At 37.1% G+C, this 14,457-nt stretch overlaps 1 protein-coding gene across 2 annotated transcripts; it reads left to right on the top strand.

The window, feature by feature from the left end:
- The first annotated feature begins 1,374 nt into the window (after positions 1 to 1,374).
- Positions 1,375 to 14,132, top strand: LOC128209253 (E3 ubiquitin-protein ligase MYCBP2-like). 2 transcript variants are annotated; one of them, XM_052913207.1, is made up of 10 exons: positions 1,375 to 1,657; positions 3,241 to 3,474; positions 4,026 to 4,265; positions 4,406 to 4,475; positions 5,025 to 5,230; positions 5,406 to 5,465; positions 5,688 to 5,897; positions 12,551 to 12,661; positions 12,943 to 13,042; positions 13,378 to 14,132. In XM_052913207.1, exons 1-10 carry the CDS (start codon positions 1,535 to 1,537, stop codon positions 13,524 to 13,526), a joined length of 1,503 nt encoding a protein of 500 aa, XP_052769167.1. In that variant the 5' UTR covers positions 1,375 to 1,534; the 3' UTR covers positions 13,527 to 14,132. The 2 variants fall into 2 exon arrangements, with proteins under 2 accessions (XP_052769167.1, XP_052769166.1); XM_052913206.1 differs by having other exon boundaries at positions 5,406 to 5,513.
- Positions 14,133 to 14,457: the final 325 nt, after the last annotated feature.

The following is a 14,457-nucleotide window of genomic DNA, read 5'->3' as shown; positions in this document are numbered from 1 at the left end:
ACACCGGATATAGTAACTTTATCGAAAACACAGTAGTTGCGTTTCGACTATTTCTTTCTTATTACAAGCACAACTTTTTCCTGACGTTTTCAGCTGTTAAGGACACAAGTGGAACTTGTTATCCATTCATGGTGTTGGGAGTCTTGAAGCATTAAAAATCAGTCTTATCTTGAGTTCAAGACTATGAAATATATCGGAGTATATTTAGTGGTATTCGCCCTGTTAAACCTCAATATTTAAAACAATGAATCATTACGTTGGTTTTTTTTTTTAAATTTTGCCGTTTTTATAAATAACAAATGTTTGTTAAAAGAATCGTCGAGGTTAAAGTCTTTAACGTTAGAGTGGGTTTAGGGCCGTACCTTTATCTGTGAGCCCCATTTCACAGGAATCACGCAAATAGGCTCTAAACCTTAAAAAGGGGTTTGGGATCCTCCCCCAAGTATTTGCGTAGTCTTAAATGATGTAGTGTTATAATAAGTTCTCTACCTCATTAACATGATTTTTTTACTATCGGTATTAAAAAATAAATTTCTTAAAGCCGCACTCTCACAGATTGTACCTTTTTGACAACTTTTTTTTATTTTTTGTCCCGGAACGAGCCATTTTTTGCGAAAATCTGTAAAAGCCAATGATATAAGACTGCTGACAAAAAATCAGATCCGAGAATTTCAGTCTTATATCATTGGTTTGAAGATATGTACGCAAAAATATGCTCTTTCTAAGACAAATAATAAAAAGTGGTAAAAACGGTAAATCTGTGAGAGTGCAGCTTTAAGCTGGAAAATTCCTTTAGGATATTGTTACTAAATAGGCTACATTTTGTACTTGTTAATATTTATCGTGTTCGTTATGTTAAAGATACACTCTTACTCCCAAATAAGATGTACCACAATTAAAACAATTGTTTTAATTTACTGAAACGGATTAATAGATATCGAGAACAATGGTTTCGTTTGAATGATATCGTGGTTTATTTGAAAGAGAGATGCAGAAAACACACGCAATGTGTTTAGAACACACCAGTCATTTAATACTCGTGCGTTTTCAGCTATAAAATTCACGGTTACAATGTTATTATCAGTAATTACTAGTTTCTAAAAATATATTATTAAGAAAGTAGTTAATGGTTTTTACTCAAATTTTATGTTTGTTATACATGTGTTTGTACTGATTTTAAACATTGTTCCTATATGAACACTGTATACACACGTATGCCAGATTACAACGGAGCTGATAAACATGTAAGTGCAAGCTTAAGATAAAATGTTATCTGTTTACCTACTCAACTTGTTATACGTTTCATTTGCCATTGTGTGATAAAGACTACGAGATGTAAAGTTTAGTACTCAGGGGAACTAAGAACGACGAAGTCTTCCCAAGCGGAAGTAAATTACTACATTTTAATGACAGGCGTTTAATTTGTTATTTAGGGATATAGCTTACGAGTTGTAAACAGTTTATTCATCAAGGAAACTAACAAACGACGGTGTGCTCGATTACGGAAGTACATTACTGCATTCAGGTTTTAGAAATGTGGAAATTTTTAGCAACAATTTCACCTAATGCTAGAAAGGAGAATCCTTCAAATAAGGTTGACGTGGCTTCATGTAAGATGAATGTGAAGATTAAAATTGGAAATTTGTCTGCTGAAGAGGTATGATTTGTGGTTTTATTTTGTGTGACTATTTTAAACATTATGATTCACCATTATATTTTTTGTTACTTAGCATTAAGTTCTGTGTGGCGGCGAGAAAAGGTCGTCCCTTTCACAATCATTTGGTATACATTTATTTTGAGGTATTGTGATTTTTAGACTTCTAAGATACAAAGCAATGTATTGTCATTAAACGTAATGTTCAAGCAACTTTTAAATTGAACATGTGTAAAGAACTTACTGATTTGATTCCTCTACTTTTGGGTTTCATCGTACAAAAATGTTTCTTTATGGCTGTCCAATTTTATTGGCATGTAACATTTTAGCAACTTGAACGTTTTTGTAGTGTTAAAACTCAAGTTTTTGCCAAAAAAAAATCGGATTCTTATTGTACAGTGTACTTCATATTATACAATATTGCCAAAAGATATGAGAGCCAGTAACATATGTATAAAGTATTTATAGTTGTTGAAATCTGTAATTTAATCGATTTTCAAGCATAAATTCTTTTTTCCGTTTTTTTTCTCATTTTTTTGTACCATTTGTGAGAATTATTTTTACGTTTTCGACATTTTAAAATGATTATATTCTTGATATTTCGTGAAATGGTAACGGAGATCGTAACCCAGGTAGAAAGAAATTTCAATTCAACATGGCCTTGTTGTTAGGTTATTGTGTATGGAACGCCACTTTACATTTCGTTTTTGGAGTTTCTTGTTTTCTCTTTATGACTTATTCCCAAAATATATTGTTATGCATGAGATTTCAGCAAACCAGTTTAAACGTATATAATAATGAGCTTAAATATAAAGAAACCAAACTTTCAAAAATAAATTTATATTGATATAATGAATCTCTGCTTTCACTTTCAACAAAGGAATTAGAATCTCCGGTTAGTGATGAAGAAGCTCGATTTGACAAAGACTGTTGTTGCCTTACTCTGGGAATAATTTTGATTCCCTTAGATTGTAGACATTTCTTGGTGGTAACTCTTGAGACATTATTTGGACGGTTATCAGACACCTTTTCAAAGCACACTTGCGTATTCCGGCTATTTGCAAATAAATTAATATTTTGGCGTTCATTGAAAACTGTACGTGCATAAATATAATCTATTATTCAAATTCCCAAAGGAGGAGATATTACACTTCTCTTTTTTACGATACCGAGTCCTATGAAGCGCAAAACATAACCTATACACCATGCCCAGTTAATAGCAAAAATACAAAGGTGTATGAAGATACGGGACGGCCGTCTCGTTGAGATCCCTGAATTAGCATTTTCGAATAAATCTTATAATCAAAGACATCATTATAGGCGGAAGTACTGGACGAAAGAAGGAATAGTTTTTGTATTGAGCACTCTGTACCAAATTTAAATTCATCCTATCTACCAGTAACATATTTCAGATATAAATACTAGACGAAATACAAGACAGGCTTGTGTAATGAGGCCTCTCCATCACAATTTTCAAGTCAATTTAACAACCTATGGCATGGCTTCTTTTCGGGCAGATTTTTTTGTTAAATTCATCCTGAGACACCTGAATCAATACTGTCAAATCAATCAACTACCAATTTAAGGCAGATGTTTTGGTGAACAGTGCCAATCAAACTCTGCAATTAAAGACGGGGCGGATATCGAACTCCATGCTGACAGTCGCAGGGCCAAAACTGCAACAGGAATGTACCAGACGATATCCAAATGGAATTGCTTTCGGGGAAGTTGCAGTGACCAAAGGATATGGTTTAAAATGCAAGAATGTATACCACGTGGCTGTACCTGTTTGGGATGCGTTTTATGTCGAGTCTTTACAGGTTGTTTCAGATATAACAGACATATATATCATAACTATTCTTAAATATTTTATCTCCATCACAACTCAGTCTACCACGTAACATCAAAAGTAACACAAATTTTATATAAATTTACTCTATTTGAAAGCGAACTTTCTAAGAATCTATATCGAAAACTTTGGTAAAACTTCCAACCAAAAGTCTTAAGTTTCATATTTTAACGCGCATTCTTTTATAGAATATGTGTATTGAAAAGTGCGGTTGGGATTCACTCATTTTCAAAATATGAATAAAAATGTTTTTACAGTTCTGTGTGCTTTTTTTTATTACTCGTGATGTTATATGTAACTTTTGTAAAACGTAAGCTATGTTATATTTTATAATGGGGCTTGACCTTTGACATTTCGAAATAACTTTAGCATTATTCAATCTCGTTTAATTTTCTTATTTCCTGTCTTTTGTTTAAATATACTAATGATTGTAATAATTATGACAGACCCCCTTTTAAGTAAATGTTCAGGTTTTGTTATCTTGATTTTTTGCTCTATATAACTCACACTTTTTATTTCTAGATTTTGACGCAAATTCTTCACTCGTGCCTTCAGCACGCTAACATGGATAAGATGACTTCAATTGCATTTCCAACTTTGGGATGTGGATATCTGAACTATCCACCCGAGGCAGTGGCTGAAACCTTGTTCCAGTGTATTTCAGTGTTTGGATCGGACGAAAAGCTTAAACTAACGCTGCAAGAAGTGATCATTGTCGTTATCCCCGGTCGTTCTGTCGACGACACTAAGCATTTGAAACAGGTATTTTGCTACTGTTTTTTATTGTTATGATACAGTAGTGGAGACTTCTGGCCAAGATTAAACAATAACCTTTTTAGAGGCACAATATTCAAGGCTTAACAGACTAAACCCCAAAATATTAATGACATATCTATTTCCAGGTGTTCGAAGCTGCAAGGTCAAGTATACTGGATTTATCATCGGGAACATGCCAAGGAAAATTGGCTAAAGGTAATGCATTAATTTAATGGTTGTTTTGATGTTACAAAACAAAATATAGCTTTATATTATCCAAACTTTCTAGGCATTCATTTCACTAAACAATGCTTGTATTTAACATGCCATGATAACGCGGTCTGAAATAGTTTCCAATTTCTAGTAACGATATGTTAGTTTAGTTTATATTTCTTCTTATATAAGTGTTTAAGCTTGATTAAAAAACCAGTATATCGATTCCTTTCCGGTTTTTTTGTGTTAAAGCAAGTTCTGATGTTCAATTTAAGAAGCCAAGATTCTAACTTGAGATGCGGAAATTGCTACATCGCTATATTACTATCGCCCTCATGCTAGTTCACTAATGTAATACATTCTGAAATGGAGATATTTCGAAAGCACAGTTCAATTTATTGAACAGCTCATAGATTGCAGTGAAAATTGGAACTCTTTTAATGCCCCAAAGCACTGGCTTCAGTGACGTTCTATATCTTGACACTAATAATAATAAGTTAAACTGTCAAGTCCCTGTTTGTCACTTGCCTTAAATCGTCTTCTTTCTTAAAGATTTTACGTCAACTTGCGTCAGGCAACTGGCGCTAAATTCATGTGACAAAACCCTCCACTGTGGTCACAAGTGCGGTGGATATCGATATGAAAAGGATTGCTCACCATGCTTGAAGGTGGGATGTAAGGCCACCGGCAAGCAAAACGAAAATGATACGTGTGTGATTTGCTACACTGATGACCTGTCTCGCGCTCCAGTTATAATGGTGAGGAACACTTTCAAGCAAGAACATTTTATAATTGAGCAAATCATAGAAACGCATTATTTTCTTGTGTCCATGTTTTACTTAAACATAGTGTAAATAGTATGCCTATTAAACATATGAATATTGATTTTCAAAATAAATTCCTTGTATAACCCTTCCTCTCCCCCCATTTCAGATCAAATGTGGACACATTTTCCATTTGCACTGCGTTGAAAGAGTTCTTCAAAACAGATGGGTAGGAGCAAGAATCAACTTCAAATTCATGAACTGCCCTTTGTGCAATGTACGTGTACTTCACGTTTTCATTAATTTCAAACAAGTATGAGTAACATAATCATTTTATTGCAAGACGTACAGTAAACAATATGCAAATATTCATTGTTATTCTAAAGTATCCTCATAGTTATTTAAAAGCATGTTTTTTTGTTTATCAATTATGCTTACCATTGTTCCGTAGGTTAAGATTGACCACCCAAAGCTGAAGGTATTACTGGAGACGCTAGGTTCTTTAGAAAACAAGGTTAACAAAGCAGCGACGGCAAGGCTGGAAGAGGATGGCCTTACCAAATCCAAAGAAATAACCAACCCCGACGGACAGTATTTCAACAACCCAGCCGGATTTGCCACAGACAAATTTATCTTCTATTCATGTTACGCCTGCAAAAAGGTAACCGGTTCTTAACACTTGCGTTGTTTTGATATAACGGGCTTTTTCGGATTAAGTTCTTCCAAGAACCGAAACTTACGTCAATGATGCATTTGAAACTACAAGGAGAAGCTCACTTGTTAAATGTTTAACGAAGGCACAATAAACAAACAAAAGTAGAAGTTTCACTAATCGGGAGACACAAAACGTCAAAAAACAAGAACTATAGGCTACACATTGATTCAAATATATTACAATTGTTGGGGTTAACTGCTTTGGGACGGTGAGATGAAATAAGTCACTATTCAAAAAGCTATGTGCCCGTTTAATATTTTTAACAAAGTTCATCTTAAAGCCCTAATATTTATTTAGTCTAGTAACTGGTTGTATTAGACCTCTTGTACGCGTCTTAAAGGGGCTAGACACCAGTTTTCCCAAAATCGGCAAAAACATTATTTCCGCAAAAGTCTAGACCTAGTATTAGGCCGATAATACATCATTTTACATGATAAAAAAGAAATTTGTGTCGCTGTCTCAGCTAAGAACGTTAAATTATGTTTTGTTTTTATTGCACAATATTATATGGCAGACAAAAAAGTAACTTGTACTTGAAATAAGTCCAAATGATCTAACTTAATATCTTGATACTTATTCGATGGTTCGTGTTTAAAACTGGAGCGGTCAATTATACGCTTGTAAAGAGACGTGGCGGGTCCAAGTGTCGCGAATGAAAATGGCTCGTCTCTCAGGGCGACTGGAATTATCCAAATACACTTTTATAAAGAAATGAAACAATAAAGTTTCCAAATTTATCCAACGATGTTTACGTCTCCATCGACAAAATATGAGTACCAATACATCAAATTACACAAAAGACAAATTCACACAATGCCAACATGTATATTATAGTAATAAATCATACCTGGAATTATCCAAATACACTTTTATAAAGAAATGAAACAATAAAGTTTCCAAATTTATCCAACGATGTTTACGTCTCCATCGACAAAATATGAGTGCGCTGTGCACGAGGAAAATACCGCCACCAGCTGTGCACGAGGCGAACTACTTTAATAAATATAGAAAGTGAAAGCGAAAATGAAAGTGAAATTAGTATATGAATTAGTGAATAATAGGAATGACTGAAAGGAATGGAAGAATAGGAAAATGGATTATCACAAGAAAGATGGACTTGGAAAGTACGTGTACTGGATAAACATACATGTAGACATGTAGACATATGACACTAACACAAACATATAGAGCAGGGCAAATTGACCCCGCGACACCCTCCCCCCTTCGGGTAAATGGCGTCCCGACATTTCAAATTCAGTACATAGTTTACTGTCCATAGTTACTAACATGAAAACAAATGCTGTCAGAGCACAAGCTTGTCTACTTAGGTTTACCGTAATTAGCAACTGCAAGCTAAATGAATACCTTAACATTCCTTACAGTAACTACTACTACATTCTATACTTAAGTGCACTGTTAAACACTAGCTACACATATACATACAAACTAAATAATCATACAAAAAAAAAAAACTGAAATAGGCCTATTTCCATGCAATACCAGACCCTGCCTTTATGGCGTAGTCTGAATTAAGACATGCTCAATGTCTTAAACAGAATGACGCACATTATGTAATCATCATATATTATACAACTGGCACAAAAGTTGTATAAAAACATATCACGGAAAATCTTGTCAGAAGATTTTACCAAAATATCTTCAAGTGTATTAAAAAAAATCTCAATCCGCACAAAAAACACTCTTATTGTAAATGATGTGAATCCTTTGATGTCACTATTTTATTTCATTGTTGGTGTAACGGTAAATGGTGACTATGTGGCCCACGTGTCACTCTGCATCCAAGCAGGGCGCTGAGTGATGCGTCTTGTCCTCCGCTGTGGTATCACATACCTTGGCGATGGCGTTGACAAACTAGGTAATACATCCGCATGTGTCTTATCCGGTAAGTTGTCGCATTGAACGGCAGTATTAGCTACAGCCGCAGTAGGTGACAATGAACTCTGCGGTAACGCCTCACTTATATTGCCAGAACAATCTGTATCGTCGGTTACATCGATGCCAGACAGATCCCTTGAATCAGGGGAACGAAGAGGTACAAGAAGTGGAATGCCAGACAAAGGCAGGATAGGGTTCCTGTGAAGTGTTCGCACTGGACCTCTAGCAAACTCTTTCCTCACTCGAAAGACGGGGATATCAGGATTCGGCTGACTGATGACGACATACACGTCCCTGCACCACCGATCCGCAAGCTTGTGGCGACCCCTGATACCAACCATCTTGACAAGAACCTTATCGCCAACCGCTACCTTCGCTTCCCGTACTCTTGTATCGTAACGTCTCTTGTGACGACGAGCTTGGCGTCGAGCCTCGCGAGTCGCAGCTTTGTAGGCAAACCCAAGACGCTCCTGAATACCCTGAATAAAAGTTGACCTATCTGAAGAAGAAAACTCTGGCTCAATGCCCAAGAACGCATCTATAGCTAGTCTCGGATGTCTCCCGAACATCAAAAAGTATGGCGTCATGCCGGTACTCTCATGCCGAGTAGCATTGTAAGCGTGTACCAATGTTGGTAAGTGGGCTTTCCAGTTCTGTTTTCTCTCATCATCGAGTGTCCCAATCATGTTCATAAGTGTTTGATTGAAACGTTCGGCCATGCCGTTGCATTGTGGGTGATACGGGGTCGTACGACTTTTCTCGACCTTTGCAATGTCGCAAAGTTCCCTTATAATAGCACTCTCAAAGTTGCGTCCCTGGTCACTATGTAGACGACTTGGGAACCCGTAATGTACAATGAACTGCTCAAATAGCGCTTTGGCAGTGGACCGAGCTGTTTCATTTCTCATTGGTATGGCCTGCGCATACCGAGTGAAATGGTCTGTGATGACCAACACTTTCTCAAATCCTCCTTTGGACATATCTAAGGTAAAAAAGTCAATGCATACAAGTTCGAGAGGGTACGTGGTTTCGATGGAAACCAATTCTGCAGAGACCTTTTCTCTTGTCTTACGACAAATGCACCTCTCACAGAGCCTGATACGTGTTTCAACAAATGAGTCGAGACCTGGCCAAAAGAATCGAGATTTTATCAAAGAAAGTGTACGTTCTTTGCCCTGGTGACCTGCCTCATCATGTAGACCCGCAAATATAATATCGTAAAAGACGTCTGGAACAACCAACTGGTCTACAGGATGACCATTTGACATACCATGACGGTACAACAAACCATCCCGAAAGAATAACATGTTCCGCTCCCTCAGCAACTTCCTGACTGACTCATCTTCTAAGCACATCTGGCGCCGAGTCAGTCTAGAACTTGACTTCAAAATCTCTGCCACCCTACTGATAGCTCTATCCCGAGCCTGTTCAACTTTCCAATCAATATCAGCTAATGGAGTGTCAAGATCAACCTCGTCCCTTGGTGTCTGAGCTGCCGTTTGTGAGAATGACAAACACTCAATAATAGGACAAACTCTCACTAGATGGTAATCAAACAAAGCTTTGATGACGTCCGGGAACATAACGTTCTCCTCACTCCGCGAAACACCAGGAAGACGGGAAAGAATATCTGCATCTATATTCTCTTTTCCTGAACGGTAGACAATATTGAAATTGATGGCTGACAACGCTGCTAACCATCTGTGTGACAAAGCGTCAAGTTTCGCTGATTTGAACGCATAGGTCAAGGGGTTATTGTCGGTGCGAACGCAAAATTCATTACCATAAAGGTAATCGTAAAATTTGTCCACGACAGCCCATTTGAGTGACAAGAACTCAAGCTTATGAGCCGGGTAGTTGCGTTCACCACCGCGTAACCCACGAGACGCGTATGCGACGACCTTTTCAACACCGCCAACTTTCTGATATAGAACAGCTCCAAGACCAACACTGCTTGCATCAATGTTGAGAATAAATGGCTTAGAGAAGTCTGCATATGTAAGAACAGGAGCCGAACACAAACGATCGATAATGATCTCAAATGCCTTCTGATGGATTTCACCCCACTCCAAAGGCTGACGTTCTCTGCTTTTCTTCTTCTCCTTCTTGTCCCCAACAAGCAAATCGTTGAGTGGTTTGGCGAGATGGGCAAATTGGGGAATGAACCGCCTGTAATACCCCGCAAACCCGAGAAAACTCCTCAACTCCTTCAGATTAGAGGGCACCTTCCACCTCCTCAATACTTCAATTTTCTCAGGATCTGTCTGCACTCCATACTCACTCACAACATGACCCAAGTACTTCACCTCTCGCTGAAAGAACTCGCACTTACTCCCTTTCAGTTTCAATCCAGCAGACTCCAAGCGCTGAAAGACAGATTCAAGACGTCTGAAATGACTATCAAGAGAATCACTAAATATGATTATATCATCTAAGTAGATGAGACACTCCTTCAAATGCAGTTCTCCCATGCTACGTTCCATGAGCCGCTGTAATGTGGCTGGGGCGTTGGTTAAACCAAAGGCCATCCTGTTACACTCAAAGAAGCCGAGAGGCCCCACAGAAAAAGCAGTCTTGGGCTTATCAGCCTCTTTCATGGCAACCTGCCAATAGCCGGAACGTAAGTCAAGCTTACTGAAATACTTGGAGCCAGCGAGAGCGTCAATTGTCTCATCAATACGAGGAAGAGCGTAAGCATCCTTTATAGTTTTACTATTAAGGCGCCGGAAGTCAATACAGAAACGCAAAGACTTATCCTTCTTTCTAACGAGAACCACATTGGAAGAGAAAGGAGATTTAGATTCTCGAATAGCTCCTGCATCTAACATCTCACGCAAATGCTCCCTCACCTCTTCAAACATCCCAGGTGGAATCCGTCTATATGGCTCTTTGAATGGAGTTGAATCTGTAAGGTTAATCTCATGCTGAACCAAAGACGTACAACCCAAGTCAGTAATGTCTGTTGAAAACAAGTGTTTCCACCGAGAAAGAAAAGTTCTGGCCTGTTCCTGCTCACCATGTGTCAATGTACCGCTGGGGACACAAATGCCTAGCTCTTCAAGAGTCTTATCAGCGTTACGTGTTTTGGGAATGGAACCCTCCGAGGGATCAACCTTCCTAACAACGTCGACCTCATGAAGAGAGCAAATGACAGACTTAGGAATGGTAGATAAAGTCTTAACAGAGAGATTGCAAATTCTAACAGGAATCTTACTGAACGACGTGTTTGGATTAACCCGAACAACTCTGGGGCTAACACTCAATCCTTGTGACCGCTCGTCAGTGTCTGTCATGCCATCAGTAAAATCTCCCACTCCTCTGACCAAACCGGTAACTGTCTTAGTCTCATTCGGCCGAATTATGATCGGTTTCTTTGAAAATGCCTTCACAGAAAGTGTGGTAACTGTTGTCAAAGAAGACAATACATCTTGCCATACAGGAGGCATATGCTGTAATTGTGAAGATGACTTGACATAGTTGATAACATTGGTACCTACCAGCATAGGAACACTGGATGAATAAGCTGTGTCAGGTATGATTAGTACCGGTACAGAAACAGGAACATTATCCAGCGACGGAAATGTCATATCAATCAAACAGTATCCACAATATGGAACCTTCGCATCATTTGCACCAGAAATATCAAGTTCAAAATCTTTTAGACTATAAAGTGTAGGCCTAGGGCCAGACCGGGGCTCGTACCCGGGACCCCTCGCTATCAGGGCGAGTGCTCTACCGACTGAGCTACCGGACCGCTTACACACCTCCTCACCACATGTGTAGGTATCGGTACCGTGACATACTTCCCCGCAAACTGGAAATTCGTCCTCGAATTTGAGGAACACCAGTGCTAAGGAATGCACGTAATTAACACTGAGAGCGCATTATGCTGCCAAACAGTGCTGCCACGGTCCCTCGTTGGGCGCCAAATGTCACAGGGTGAGAAAAGTGTGCAGCCAGACCAGGGCTCGTACCCGGGACCCCTCGCTATCAGGGCGAGTGCTCTACCGACTGAGCTACCGGACCGCTTACACACCTCCTCACCACATGTGTAGGTATCGGTACCGTGACATACTTTCCCCCACACTGGCCACCAATGTCGCGAATGAAAATGGTTCGTCTCTCAGGGCGACTGGAATTATCCAAATACACTTTTATAAAGAAATGAAACAATAAAGTTTCCAAATTTATCCAACGATGTTTACGTCTCCATCGACAAAATATGAGTACCAATACATCAAATTACACAAAAGACAAATTCACACAATGCCAACATGTATATTATAGTAATAAATCATACCTGGAATTATCCAAATACACTTTTATAAAGAAATGAAACAATAAAGTTTCCAAATTTATCCAACGATGTTTACGTCTCCATCGACAAAATATGAGTGCGCTGTGCACGAGGAAAATACCGCCACCAGCTGTGCACGAGGCGAACTACTTTAATAAATATAGAAAGTGAAAGCGAAAATGAAAGTGAAATTAGTATATGAATTAGTGAATGATAGGAATGACTGAAAGGAATGGAAGAATAGGAAAATGGATTATCACAAGAAAGATGGACTTGGAAAGTACGTGTACTGGATAAACATACATGTAGACATGTAGACATATGACACTAACACAAACATATAGAGCAGGGCAAATTGACCCCGCGACACAAGTAATAAACCTCATAATGTCATTGCTGGTTTCAGCCTTACTTTGCCGGTGAGGATTCGAACGGCTGTGCATCAGCGATGGAGGACACTTTGGAAGAGACCAACCTTATTTGTTCTACTTGTCTTGCAAGGAGAGCACCCAAGAAAGTAAGATTTTATTTTCATCTCGAGCAAATGCTGATACAGTACAGTTCTTATTAGATTATATTTTATTATGTTATTTGACCCGAAACAAAATAGTACATGTATATGTTAAACAAAATTCTTTGGGGTTTTAAAAAAAACGCAATTATGTAATATGTAAAAACACAACTGGTTTGAGTATGCATCCTATTTTGATGTTGCTCAATAATTTACTTTTTTATTTTAAATATTCTGCCGTGTATTATATGTTTGATTTGCAAAATTCCATTTATCATTTACTAAAGGGAAAGGACATACAGAAAGAAGAAAACGTGGAATCACAGAAGAAAATCAAATCAACAACGAAGAAGTGTCCACATTGTGAAGTCAACATAGAGAAAAATGGTATGTGTTTGTATATTATTAGCAATGTAGCAACAAAAACAATAAAACAAACCTTAATGTTGCAATGATTCCATACGTTATTTAGAATATATTCAAGTAATATATCATAATAAAAGAAGGCTATAACTCTCTTGATGACATTCCATCTTCCGATACTATTTCAGGTTTCATTTACATCATTTATTTTCAGATATAAAAAGGTAATAAAATTGTACATAACGGGCATACATTGATGAAGATTGTTTCAATGAAGACGTATTAGTTTTCATTCTTTGTGTGTTTGTGTGCTTTCGAGGCATCTGTTTAAAAATATATTTGTTAATTGTATATTTCAGCTGGGTGTAATCAGATGACGTGCTTTGTGTGTGGAACTTCCTTTTGCTGGTTGTGTGAAACAAAATGGAAATCCAGTTGTGGTTCGCATCAGTTTGATTGGACTGAAGATTCAGAGAGTTTTGATGATGATGATGATAGATATTTTTGAAGATTCGGAGAGTTCTTTTGATGAAAGACTGGATAATTTTGGATGAATTTGCACGTTAACGTAGACATCCTGCTCATCGCGCATTCCGTTTTTAACAAAGGGTCATGTGTCGATGTGATTCAACAGTATCCATTGATAAAACAAATTATTCACATTTGAAACTTTCAAAATGGAACAATTGAATGTCATGGAATGTAAACGTTATAAAACTTGTTAACATACATGCTTTCGGCTTATTGAGACTATAATGATAAAACGTTTAAAAACAATTGTTAGGTTTGACTATATTGGTATGTGTAAAAATTCACTTATCAGTGTTTAAGAGTGTGTTTTTTTATTGACATCGTGCTGATCTTGTTGGCCAATTGATTATCAATTGTTTACAATATATAATAAGTGATATGATTATGTGCAACTCATGCAATAATATAAATCATTAAGACAAATACTCCATCAGCAGTATTTATATATAAATCCACATTTCTTTTTTCGATGAATTCTTGACGTTGTAAATCAGATGATGCTAAGATTATGCCATATATAGGTAAAATAAGAATACAGAAATATTTATAATGGGATATAATCAAAAGAACATATACCCATTAATAAAAGAGCAGTAACATACAGTCATATATATATATATATATATATATATATATATATATATATATATATATATATATATATATATATATATATATATATATATATATATATATATATATATATATATATATATTATCTGAAAGTATGTTTAAAAGTTTCAAAAATTTCAATATTATAAACATCAACATACTAGTCCACTGCTATCATAACTACTTCGCCTTCCCAATAATTTCATTTTGTTATAAGGGAAGATACTCGTATGTCTGTCCCCATTTTGATTATATTGTTGCACAAGGGGTTTGTTTTGTTTCTTCATTATCTACTA

The sequence above is a fragment of the Mya arenaria genome, chromosome 11 (genome assembly GCF_026914265.1).
Source record: "Mya arenaria isolate MELC-2E11 chromosome 11, ASM2691426v1".
In the NCBI taxonomy this organism is placed as follows: Eukaryota; Metazoa; Mollusca; class Bivalvia; order Myida; family Myidae; genus Mya; species Mya arenaria.
The sequence above is the reverse complement of the archived record's forward strand: the minus strand, read 5'-3'. Positions and strand labels throughout refer to the sequence as shown.